This window comes from Myzus persicae, unplaced genomic scaffold (assembly GCF_001856785.1).
Source record: "Myzus persicae strain clone G006 unplaced genomic scaffold, MPER_G0061.0, whole genome shotgun sequence".
Classification (NCBI taxonomy): Eukaryota; Metazoa; Arthropoda; class Insecta; order Hemiptera; family Aphididae; genus Myzus; species Myzus persicae.
Genome location: NW_019103460.1, coordinates 75,668 through 90,129, shown reverse-complemented (window position 1 = coordinate 90,129; position 14,462 = coordinate 75,668). Strand labels below are relative to the sequence as shown.

The window sequence follows — 14,462 nt, the reverse complement described above, 5'->3', positions numbered from 1 at the left end:
CTGACATGAATTTGACTACAAAATATTATATTACTCTAACAAAACGTTCAAACGGGTTTTTAATTGCAAAAAAATGTGAAAAAAAATTGAAAGAAACGGAAAAAAGTGAAAAAATTTCTTGTCGCCGTAGTCATGCAGAACTTTATCTCGGTTGTTTTGTTATAATTCCATTTCCGGAGCGCACAACGTGACATTAAATTCGTCCAAATCAAATTTCATTACACCTAATTTACTTAACAAACAGCTAACTTCATAATTACAGAGCGTAGAAATTCCTCACGGCACTCCGGCATTGTTGTAAAATAATATGATTAAATGTACGGTAAAACTTCGGTGGGTGTATTCCGTTGTGATAATATTTTTTTTTCTTCCTTTTTTTTTTCTTCTCGGAGGTCCTCTTGCTGTCGACGGAAAAGTGAGTGGTGTGCAGAGTTAGACAGCGAGTGGACAAGTGGTAGAATGAAGGGAGAGATGATAATTGAGTTTTGGTTCTTTTAATGGAAGTCTGGGAGGCCATATTTGGAAATTACACCAGAACACGCACGTCATGCAGGCCGTCATGTCCGGCTAATCAGATTACCTGACGCAAAGGGCGCGTATATGGGCTTTGTGTTTTGTAGAATCTCATTAGAAAAAAAAAAAAATTCAAGGTAAAAATAAACGAATAAAAGTGTTTTCTCCTGCCCACATATTATTATACTAAATAAATCCGCTGTAGTGCACATTGTGAAAAATGTTGTTTTTATTATATTGCTTCCAAATAACCGCCTGGATGCAATTACTTAAAAATATCAACCTACTATCTAGTCACGAACCATTGGCGAGATAATAATGTTTAAAGTTCAACTACCTACCATATTTGCGTGCTGAACAATAATCCCCGATGAATACTTGTTCATGCAAAGTCGAATCGCCACGATAAATGTTAGAATAACAGATCGAATCCGTAAAATGGTTTTTAAAGTTTTGTCTGTAAAATAATTTGAATGCAAATTTTAAACACGTTAGGTTTTCTATCTAGGTATATTAAAAATACAATTGTATCAACAGCACCTATACTAATAATTATTGACTTGAGCTCAGAATATAAAACTTGCGGCTTATAAGACATATTTTTAATATTTCAAGATTATAATATTACTATAAAATGTTTATTTCTTTCATAATATATTTTTTTCTGTACTCTTTTATACATATTTTTTTCAAATGAAGTATAATAATGTTACTTATATAGTTATATCATATAAGATTTCTGTCGTCAGAAAATAATTGATCATATGTTTAGTTTTCATAATTTATTTGTTATCAACAGTTAGTATTCATACATGTAAGTTAGTTTAGTTTAAGGATTTAGTGTTAAATTATCTTATTAATGCCCATTATTCTCTAAGCCTTTAGGTTTATCTCCCATCTACTATATGGTTACTTAATATTAGTTTATGTAATATTCGTAAATATTTTGCCATGCACATAATTTGGAATTATTATGTTATCTAGTTTTTGTTTCATCTTGGTTCACTATTCATTATTCTAAAAAAGTGAATGATTGTTAAGGTAGAAATACACATTGAATGACAATGTAATCATTTTCATGTGACATGCGCCTTATATAATATCTTGGATCATTTGTCGAAGTATAAATTAATCTTTGTATTATAATAATTGAAAATCGGGTATTTTGTTTATGTTCAATAGGTATTTTATTTTTTTTTTTCCCAACATTTGTGCCACCCGAGATGATCTTTCATGTACAGGGAATTTTCATGATATAAATATGTACAATAATTTAACTGTAACCTATCTGAAATAATGTTATCATATGAGTTTATAATAGTATTAGGTATTCAAATGAAAATATAAAACTAATTAATAAAGATGTTTGGTCTAATGAATTTCAAAAGGGTGAGCTGACACTTAATCAAAAAGTGTATTGAATGTATAATTTAATAGAAGGAGTATTATAATTGTATATTGATGCTAAAGGTCAATTAGCTCATCACTTATATTCAACCTATTATTAACTTATAATAATAAAGTATGTAAATAATGCCTAAATATCCACCTGTCTATTGAAATGTATTTTATAATTTCGTTTTAGATTAAGAAAAATAATATTGACGTAGGTATAATATTATTTTTATTGTTATGATTATAAAAAATACAAATTAACAATCATAAGCAAGCATTTTTCGAATAATTTGATTATTTCTTGAATTAATAATGTAAAACTAGTCCATTCATCTCATAAAATGTATTAAATTAATAATTTTTATTTGTGATTACTTAGTGGTGTTTATTGAACCACCACATTTGTAGTTAATTAACATGTTGTCTTCTACAGTTATTCGTTTACATTAAAGTTTAATTAATACAGTATTTGAAATTGCAATCAATAAAGTACTTTTGCCCCTTTATTATTTTATTATTGGAATTTTTAAGAATTAAGTGAAAAAAATAATTATACGTTGTTGTTTAAGCAGTTTACCTAGCCTTACCTATAATACTGTCAATTGTGGTGTTTACTGAGCTAAAAAAAAAGTTTACCCCAATATATTGTATTAGCCTCTGAAATACACTCAAACGATGAGCACATTTAAATTTGTTGCATTATATAGGTAGTTCAAATTGTAGACGATTGAAATATATAACTTAAATGTGTGGCTTGTATTTTATTTAAATGTTAAAGAAGAGCATTTCACTTTTGTTGTTACTTGTTAGTGTAACAATTAAGGTGATTATATAATAAGCAGTTTTTGTTTTAGTAAATGGTTCTCTAACCTGACTAAAATTTATCAAAGTCTATACGAGCGAAGCAATACTGTATTGTTTCAGAAATATTTTCTTGATTGCTCTATTTTATTTTGTTTCAAATTTTTGGATGCATAAAAATATTTACTATGTTTTTAAATTATGCTGTTAATTAAATCCTAAACAATAAGAAAAGAGATAGGTAATTAGAATTTCGGACAAAATATAATATACCAAATAGCATCCTTATGCTTTTAAGATAAATGTTATATGTTCAAATGCCAGTAGATATTGAATGTAAAATATTATGTGTGTTTGTCTATATTCTCTGCATTAATGTCTATTTATTGATATGCAAATAATAGCCGAAGTGATGTCGATGAAGAAAAATCATATAATGTGTACTGTTAAAATATTATCGAAATGTAATATTCATTGAGAGGTTTTTAACGTTTTAATATTTACCTCAAATGAACCACCATGTCAATACAACGTTTTGAATTAACCTATAACTACGATGGAGGTAGTTTGACAAAATAATCGATTTACGCAGTGTTTTAATCACATCAGCATTGTTGTAGCTACTCGCTACTACTTGCCTTCGTTGACGTGATGGGAAAAGTTTTAAAACGACTTCATTAAAGAAAAACCAGGATGGGAATTCAGGCACTCGGACTTTGTTGCAATCTATATTCCTTGCGTAGGCTTTATTTAAATTAACTTGTGGATAATCGTTTGCCAGAATAAAATTCTCCACCAGACTCTAAGCTCTTCACAGAATAACTCCCCAGTTTTAATTATTTCCAAAGAGAGTATAATCTCTCAGTTTTAATTATAAGTTGAAAAAGTTTGGCATGGTCTACATCACAAATCGAGCAAACAGTTCTTATCGAGTATCCGTTCCCAAATAGTTTGGATTATGGCCAACGAAAAAAAAAACGGCTAATTAATTAAATCATTAAGTATATTATCAATTAAAAACTAAATTATGAAAATACCATTGCAGCTAAATTGAAAAACCTACGTCGTAGCATTGCCAGTAAAATGTCGCTATCGTCCAAGTATCAAATGGTGAACTTTGAAAATATCTATTTTAAATGTTGGTAATTATTAAGGAAAACGAATTAATATGGTGGAACTGCGTAGAGAATACACGGGAAATGTTTGTTAACAGAAACATATTAGAATTATATTATAGACTAATAACGTAATGGTATTCCTTACCTCATATGCATCATCTGTTTATAATACTATTATGACTCAGTCGTCAGTTTCAGAACTATATTTGAGACGACGTGACTATCTGTAAGCCTACTCACCATAATTTGAATGAAATGAAATAAATTTAATGCGCATCACGTTATCTTCATATATTACAATTTATTAGTTTTTTTTTCTATCATTTTATCAATTTTGTGTGCATTTTATTTAAATTTTAAACCAGCTTAAACAATTGTATAATAATTCTGATTTTTTTTTCTTTTATTATTCCTGACTTTTCAATAAAAATAAAATATAGACATACAATTAAATCGAAGTCTATAACATCGATTTTATGATAATTAATTCACACTAGATACAGTAGATACTCGTATTCGAGTATTAGGATAATAAATAATTCTTTAGAAGGTGATATACTTATAACTGCAAACATCGAAACTATTTCTACTTAGTAAATGCTAATGACTAACATTTATGAGTTAAGTTATTAAGTCATTTTTAAATAATTCACTAATTCACTCAACCTACTTTAAATAAATAATTCCGTTTTCAAATATATTTAGATACTTCAGGTATTTTAAAATCCAAGTGCTCCAGAAATATTAAAATTTGAAATCAAATGTCTAGTTTTTTAATGTCTTCAAATGTTTTTTGACCATTTATTTTTATTTTTGTTAAAAATCATTTAAACAGTAATAATATACAACCTGAGAAAAGACTTACTAGAGGTATCCTAAATTATTATGCGTAGCAGGAGTGCAACCCCAATGATAAAGACGCGAAACTTTGGTAATTATAATTGCCAATTAAGAGTCGAGAGAGTGTCATTAAATTATTACAAATTATACATACCAAATAATACATTCTTAGTAGAATTAAATTTAAATGTAAATAATATTAGTGTAGATAATATTTTAACATAAATTATAAATAAACTCGGATATTGTTTTCATTTACTTACTTAAGTTTTCTTATTTACAAAAATACTATGTTATTATTTTCTAAAATAATAAAATTTAAATTGAAAAAGAAATATTATTTCTTGGACTTCCTAGTATTATTTAGATCCATGAAGTTTAATAATTTAAAAATTCTTTTTTTTATGTTTACTCATAGTTTAAGCCGGTAAAAACAATAATACTGTTGTAGAAACTTTGAACAATAATTGGATATATTTATTGGCAGTTGAACATAGATTGTAATATTGAGTGTGTGCGTCATTTAGTTTTTTAGTAGTTTTCAAGAACATCGTGTAAGCAACAGTACAATAAATGGTTAGGTGAAGAAATATACTATAGGAAAGTTTTATCAAAATATTACTAGTTTCAGTTAAAACCTGGCTCTGATGAAAAAATGTAATTAGACAACCGTTTATCAAATGCTTCGATTTTAACAATCAATTACAATTTTGATTTATGTCATGAATTACATAATTATGGTATTACTGAAATTGTTTGCATGTTTCTAGCATATTATAATTAATATGAGAATTTTGAAAAAAAATTGTATATTACGGAATATTGCTATGCAAAAGTAAAAAACCAATACAAATCGTTGTCCCGAGAAACTTTGTCCGGGACGTCGGGACATGGGTTCCTAAACAGGTAACGTCCCGGGAAATCCGGTACGAACGGACACCCTGGCATAAACTAGACTATACAAATATTGAGTTATAACTAAAAAGTACCTAATCATTTAGAATAATAAAAATAATACAGTTGGGTGGATCGAAGGGTAGCCCTTTTATCACCCAATCGATGTAATTTATTATTGCCATATTATCTTAAACTTCTATATCGATCGTAATGAAACTTAAAATACATAGGTACTTACGATTATCTGAAAGTTGTGTGGATATGGTTTGACATTTCTAAATGTTCACATTGATTAATTATGATTAATTGCTCATTTACACATGTTATGAGTGTCGTAACTCACGTTAACAACTTTTATTTTCTAGTTGGTGTTATCGTTTTTCCGTGGTTCCCGCGAAGACGGAAAGAATCACTGCATTTTGTTATATTATAGAACATCTTTGGTTGAATTATGCTACAGTCGGTTTCGTTGGAAATCCAGAAAAACAGTAGCACCAACTTGATAATAAAATTTAAAAAGGGAGTTTCGACTCTCTTGGTTAGTTGTGTGTGCTTAATTTATTCTTTGTTGTATATTTACTTATTATGTTACGTTACAATTGTACGTTTTATCTTAATCTAGAAACCAAAATATGTTTTCCTGGTCTATGAAAATGCTGTGTTTATACTATAGTTATTATTAAACTGTATTGTGATAGTAAAAATGTATATTTCGCTAAATATTATATGACAATTTGACTAACTTACTACCTACCACTCCACCCAACTTTTGACCACTGAAACTCCAAGTTTAAATACGTACATATCGTTAAATCATATTATTCACTATACACAGAATAGCCAAAACCAATCATGTGAGTACCTGCGAACACAATATATTTTAGGTGAAAATATTATGAAACAAACGTAAAATAAATCTATATTAATTAGGCAGACACACTTATTTATTCGTATTTACAATTCAATTAATCTCATAGTCAACAATACAATATTGAATATTTAGTTTGTTAACAAACAACAAAACCAATTTATTGAGCATGATATTGTTTGTATAGGTTACTTAATTATTGTATCCAAAGCACTTGCAATAAAGATTTTAATATTTTGTTTTGTTTTTTTAACTAAATAAGTTATTTGAAATAAAAAAACCTCTATACAACTTAGATAAAAGATCCATGTTCGAAATGACAACAAACTGCAATAGATAATACATACTTATAGTGCTTTTGGAGCATTGCGACGTATTTTCAGTAAACCTATTAGCTAACTTGATAGACTTTTATTCTTAATATCGTTTAGGTTTTCGTTAGCTCATAGTAACTCATCATAGTCAAAAAGATTTTTTTCTTATTTGTCAGTTAATAATTTAAGTAAAATACGTATTGTAAATTGTGTTTATTTATACAAGGAATATGTGTTTTTGTGTGTTACAGATTGAACCATTATATATTCGGGCTTCAACCTGTGTGGTTTCACGTGGTCAATGTTATCCTTCATGGCCTTTGTAGCGTTTTGTTTGCCCGCTTGTGCATTTCAGTCGCTGGATTAGAACATAAATATGGACTTTTGGCTGGAATTGTTTTCGCCGTCCATCCAATCCACACAGAAGCGGTGAGTTAACAAAACAAAAAAGGGTTAAGTGGGTAACCGCTCTACACTACAGTTGTATGTGTCGAGTATGCCTATATTATCGTAATTGAGAAGTAAGTCACTGTAATGAATCTTTTCAATTTGAATGCAATGATAAATCATTTCCCATGGCATAAAATTGTTAAACGATTCTGAGTGAAGACCATTATAGGTGTAGGCTTATACTATACTAAGTATATTTTATGATATTTTTATATTGTTATTAAAGTAATTTATTTTACTATTAGTAGTACTGTTGTATTGTTGCAGGTAGGTTGAATTAATACTAGCCAAAAACAATGCATTTTAAAATGTCATTTTGTGTTTAAAATATGACAAATGTGCGTTAAAATTTTCAAGTGCCTACCCTTGAATAATATTTTTATATCACAAAAAAATAACCAAAATCATAATTCTTTGTTTAAATATTAAATTTGTCCGAATTTGAACTTAAAATGTTAACAAAAAACACTGTTGAACTTAAAATGTCTATAAAAAACTGTTTACATATTTTCAGATTCTGAGTGAAGCGATAAATGTATTGATTTTACAATGATATGTTTTTTAATTTATTTTTATTTTTTCTATCTGTCATTGACGGAGTCATCAACTTTTGGTGCAGTAAAATATTTACCATTTTTCACTTTGAGGGTGTTTATTTCTACTAGAAAATTGGTTCTATAGCTATCGGAAAAAAGCAAAATATCCTCTGTACTTTTAAAAATAGCAAGTAAAAACGGCAGTTTTTACGCAAAATTAGAATTGTACAAAATATGGATATTGTTTTTTTTTTTGTGTGAATCTTTTAAATGAATATCCTAGACACTTAACATTTTCATCAAAAATGTGAAACATTGGCAATTTTAACACTTTTATTAGCATTTTCTATATATGATCAAATATTAAAAATATTTTGAATCTTTTTGAACTATTTATAGACATTTTAATTGTAAATAGTTGTTAGTTTTTTTTTCTATAAATATCGGTAAAAAATGTTCACTGGATCAGAAACCTTGAATTTTTATTACAAGGTGTTCTTTATAAGTTGTTATTATAGCTACTTTTTATTGTTTAACTAACCCCCATAAAAAAAAAATTAAATAAACACAAACTAGATTTAATTTGCTACTAGAAACCACTCTTAACTTGAAAATCAAAATTCTTATCGCTATGCTCAGATTTTAAAAGCGAAAACTTTTCATCTATATGTACTATAATTTATAGCATAGTTCTTAATAAACAGTAGATATCAACGATAATGTACATTATAATTGACATACTCGTATCTAAACCTCATGTCAAAGTTTAGTAACACGATACTATAGACGATAATATAACGTTTTATTTAGTTTCAATCAAATTTTGTATAATAAAATATTTATTTATTTCAAAATACCCGTGGACTTGCAGGAAGTTATATTATGTTCAAAGAAATAAGCTTTACATCTTACTCCTGTATAAGTACGAGTGTTTGCTCTATAGATACTTATATTGAGACATTAATCCTACATTCCTACATGATATTATATACTTACTATATTACAATACTATGTAATATATCGATACTATATATAAACAATTTAAATGTTTTCATGAGGAAATTCAGCTTATATGAAATAATACAATCATTTTAGATTATGAGCTAAGCGATGAATGTACCTACTTATTGGTTTACAAAAAAATTAAGAGTTTGTATATTTTTCCCTGATATCATATTTTGAAACATTAAAAATACTTCAATCTATTAAAACCTTTGGATCTATACTTTGGATGTTTTGAAAATAGAATCTGGTTAGTAGGTGTTTTGGAGGTAAAAAATTACCTGAATTCTTATAAAAACTAAAAACTGAAAAGATCTTATAATAATTGTCTATACACAATGACATTTTTAGACCAATTTTATTATTAGCTATTCATGCAGTTGGTATGCATTTTCAATTATTGGATGATTCTTTTTAAAAATTGTTTAGTTTGGTCAAAAATCTTGAAATTTTAAGTTGAGATTTATTATAAGTTAGGCTTATAGTGGTTAAAATATCTATATTGTAGTACCTATTACAATAATACAGAATATTATGTAATGTTAATATTACAATATTTTAAACTCAAATTGTAAAGTTAAAAAAATATCATTCACAGTGACCTGCTACTTTTCACCATTGAGTTTGTTATTCTTAATTATTCATAATGGTATATTTAATATAATATTTTATTGTATCCTATTGTATAACAAGTAGATAAATATAAAATAAATTTAGAAAATATAGACGGACAGCCCGTCTTTGCTCAGAATCATTTTTCGTGGATAATAATAATATATAATTTAACTCAAATTTATTATATCCATTACAATGGCCTGCCCAATGGAACGATACAATTGATACACAACGAAATAGCTTATTTACAGCTTTATTAATATTTAAGTTTTATATATTATGGGTAAATTATCTTAATCATCAAATTGGATTTTTTATTCTGATTGTTTTTTTGCTTATTCTTATTTTTTTCTGCCAAGTTATAATCATTTAAACATGATTTTTGAACTGGTACATATTATTATATACTAAGAAATTAGTAAATAATACTGACACACTTAAAACAAATCAAAAATATTATGACGGATACAAATATTTAAATAATTAAACTCCAATAGAAATCTCACTTTTACTAACCTTTTAGAGAATGTTAAAATTAAAAAAAAATGACGTTAACTTACACACACTTGCATTGAAGATACAACAGTATTGACTGTTTTGTATTTAGATACACAGCTTGTGTTTAGTCGGGATACATCACATTGTATGATAACAGTGGTAACAAAGTGCACTGTAAAAAATTAACAATTTATATTATGAGAAGTAAAAGGGTGAACAAGTTGTTTTCAAAAAAAAAAAAAGAATAAGACAAAAATAATACATTTATAATGGGGAGGCGAAGGGTTGAAGATTTATGTGCCATGAACGAAACGGGCTCATGGAATTCTGAATCTGTTTAATCCTTTATACCTACAGCTATCTCGTCGTTTAAACATTTACGGATTTATCGTTATTTCAAGAACATTCATTGGATGGGAGCAACAGTGATCGAAAATGTTCACATTCACTCTAATGTTATTAGGTTTGCAAATTATGTGGTGGTGGTGTAAAGAAAACAAGAAATTTGGTCAGGGCGCTTGTGTAACAAAAAAAAAAAATAATAATAATAATAAAATAAAAAAATCTACCTAAAAAGTGTTTCAAATGATATACATCCGACTTCTAGGATGCTTGGCCGACTTTTTGATACCTTTTTTTATTGCATCCTTGTATAAAAAAAGCAATGAATGGCCAAAAGTTTCACGAAAGGCCGAAAACCCTCGGTTAGCCAACTTCTTTTTTTTATCACTAATGTTCAAGGATCTTTGACGATGCGTGAAAACTTTTTCTTGCCTCTTGTATATTATAATATACGTCATGAATAATTGTTTATTTTCTCACCCTATTATATTTCATAACTTTTATTTTCTGTTGACTCCAGTTAACATGACTGATTAATTATTATGCTACCTAGTAAATAGTAATAACATTAATATTGAGATTGTTTATACAACGTATTTTTTATACAACTAATGCATAAAAAAATATTATTTTTACTTCTTTTATTTTTTAAGATCGATTTGAAATGTTCCCTTGAAATTTTAATGTAAGGCATTTAAAAACAGAGCAAATAATTATCAAAACAATTTAAGCTTACTATAAATTTAAATAATTATTAGTAATCGTCATGAGTTACTATATTCGTTTTATATGTCACAACTTACACCTAGTTTTTTATCAACTATTTAATTACAAAATACTATTTATTTGATGGTAGTTCGCCGTTAACACGCAATTATATGCTACTACGCGTTTATTAATCGATGGTCGACGGTTTTTCCAACAAAATTTAATCTGGATCCACTACGGGCACTTTACAGACGGTAGTAGTACTGGCAGCCATCGGAGATTTCAGTCCCACGTGGTATTTTGTCGTCCGGAAAAACTGTCGATGGGAACTTGCTTTAATCTGTTACGACGTGTGCGGATTTCCGGGGCAGTAACTCTTTGTGTATAATATAATGGCCAAAGTCACCGCCATCGCCATGCGAAGCTTTTACGCGTTTAGTCCCCAGGGGTGATTTTAATTAAAAGTTGTCGTCGCCGTTGTCAACGTTAGATTATTTTGAACGTACGATGGCGGCGGTGGAGTAGGCGAACAAACACAACACACGAAATAATCGACGTAGGTAGACAAAATTTCCGTGGAATAATAACAGTAAGTATATATGTATAGGTATACCTTTCTTCGCTGTCGCAGTACGACCACAGCAGCACCGCGGTCGTGGTATGTGCATGTGTATAGAGACATATAGAGCCATAATAATGGTGCCCCGGGGACATTTACCGTTTTAATTGCGCAAGCACTCGCCATTCCGTCTTTCCAATCACGTGTGTCGCGGTGAAAATTAGTTTCCTTTTTTCCGCCGATTTTATTTTCGTCGTCTCGGACTCGAGATGAATTTTCTGCCGTTCTGTGTAATTTCCCTCGACGGTCAAAGGTCCTGACGATATGTACGTGCGGCGGCGGAGTGTGCTTCGAATCGCCTTTATAATCTCGTTATACCATTGTGGTCACGCTCCCCTATCGTCGACGAAGTAGCGCACTTTTGGAGACAAGGGCACGTGGTTCGGTTAGGTTAGCTCGCCCTTCCTCGCAGAAACTTCCGTAGTCTTCGTGTCTCTCACGTACACAAGCGTGTAATATTATTACTCGTATAGTGTACGTACTTAAAGTGTTACACTATACATGTTAAATGGCCGGTGTACGAGAAAATTATATGCGACAATAATAGTTATTAAACATTAAGGCCCATAGCCAGACCAGATCGCCAGGAGAGGCAAACCGAATTTTATGGATAAGAGACGATATGTCATAAAATATACAACTAATTATGGCTATCTCATTTGTTTATATCAAATACAATATCCTATTAATACCCGTACTGAAGAATAATGTAATACGATTAAATGAATTTAGTAGGTAACTATACATTTTATGCTATGTATTTAGCTTATTAATATATTATGCAGTTAATAAAGCTATGACTACCTAGGCACATCGATAAAAACTTATAATAAGGAGACCTTAACACGTAGTTTTATTTTATTTTTAATATGATGTTATTAATTTACACATCATTTGGTTATGGATAATCTGTTACGTGTTGTACTATTTAATATACGCATTTAATATTCAAAATGTTGCTTGGATGTCAATAGTTGGATATTCTATAGCAATGATCAAATCTTTTATAATTGTGCCAACTACAAGTTCTTTAAGCGCTGAACAAAATGTACACAGGTTCGCCTAAACTTAAAGTTTAAACGAGTATTAGTTAAAAACTATTTGTCCAATTACATTACTTGTATATTACAAGTTAGTATAATACTTCTCAATATAGTTAATTTCGAAATATCAACAGACCATTCGACACGCGTTTTCTCCAACACTAATAACGTTCTCCCGTTCAATTAGTTTCGATATTTTAGTTTTCATTCACCCCGAGATCAACGCCCAAATTATCCGTTAAGAACATTTAGTACCTACATACGTATTACTGCCGGTGATTACGACAGTATTATTGTATATGACATGCAACCAGCCGAATTCGTTCAAAGGGACCTAACCTTTTGGTTATTTTTTTTATTATTCAATGGTGTATGTACACGCGCTGTATATATTTAGGTACCGCAACCCATATTTAACCATCGATCTGCACTGGCAAACTACAAGTTTTATATGCGATATTTTGACATTTTTACGTGCAAAAATATATTGTTTTTGCGCGTAAAAATACGTTATGATAAAATCGATATTTTTGCTTTTCCCTTGATAAAATCATAAACATTAGAATTACATAAAATTTATTAAACAGTTTATTAATATATGGAACTATTTTATTAGTTAAAAATGTTATTAAAAAAAAATATAAAGAACATTATTTAGTTTTACATACATTTGATATCGAATACTATTTAATGTTTTATTAAAGTAGTATGTTGCTTGGTAATTTAGTGTTAAATTGGGTTAGGATGTCCTCAAGACGTATCTCATTGATTTAAAAATGTTTCAGGTAACGGGAATCGTCGGAAGAGCAGATGTATTGGCGTGCCTGTTTTTTCTATTATCATTTTTAACGTATCATGAGTAAGTACATTGAAATATTATTATATTTAATTGAAAGGTTTTATTTTTTGATCAATCGACCATACTGTATATTCATATTATACACATAATGTGCTATTACCTGTTAATTTAGTTTTAATTAAAATATGTTTATAATGAAAACTTATAGTAACTTAATTCATTTTACATTTTTATATTATAAAAACTGGGTGTCGTTTGAATCTACGATGTATTATCTGCAAAAATGTTAATTAAACTTCCTTTTCTTTATGTAAGTTATAGGTATATGAAACGAATTAGCTTTTTAATATTTTCTGAGTCAATATTTTAAATTTAATATCTTGGAAAATCAGAATATTTTCCCAAAAAGAAGCAGATGTTCTAATTATAAAGTACTATTCAATTTGGGTATAAGTTAGATTGACTGCCAAAATTGTAATGCAACACTCTACATTCATAATCTAATAGCTTTAAATTATCAATATATAATAATTAATAAGTTTAACTTAGATGCTTTGAAACAAAAATAAAAACTAAAAATCATCCACTTATATTATGATAAACAATTTTAAAATATTTTAAAACTCTTTATATAAAAATATTAAAAGTTAAATAGTCATTAAAAAAAACCCTTAAATTTAATAAATAAAAAATATGTATTACCACATCATTTTTATAGAGATGGAGAATTATATCCCTGTAAATTTAAACATATTAAAAACACAATTCATAAAATAAATTGTTAATTAAAAGTATTAATTTATTTTGTTTTTTAAAATAATTATAAAATTATAAAGCATAATAAATAATAATTATTACAGATGTAAAAAATTCGTTAGTAAGTATCAACATATTTTACAAGCAATCGTCATTTCTTTACATTTTCATATCTTAGAGATTTTTTCGTATCGATTCAAAATTAGATACTACTAGTTAGTGTATGGTTTAATATGATTTTGAGTAGAGATGAATAATGTATTGAATTTACAATGATGCATTTTATTGAACACTTAGATTATATTGACTTATTCAATGACAAGCTAAACTCGAGCGGTTACTGAATAC

At 28.3% G+C, this 14,462-nt stretch overlaps 1 protein-coding gene across 1 annotated transcript in view; it reads left to right on the top strand.

The window, feature by feature from the left end:
• Positions 1–14,462, top strand: part of LOC111034566 (transmembrane and TPR repeat-containing protein 1-like) — an 81,169-nt gene that overhangs the window by 18,460 nt on the left and 48,247 nt on the right. Inside the window, exons 2-3 of the mRNA XM_022315845.1 lie at positions 6,998–7,175; positions 13,345–13,418. Of these exons, the coding sequence (XP_022171537.1) occupies positions 6,998–7,175; positions 13,345–13,418 (252 nt within the window). The remainder of the gene's footprint in view (positions 1–6,997; positions 7,176–13,344; positions 13,419–14,462) is intronic.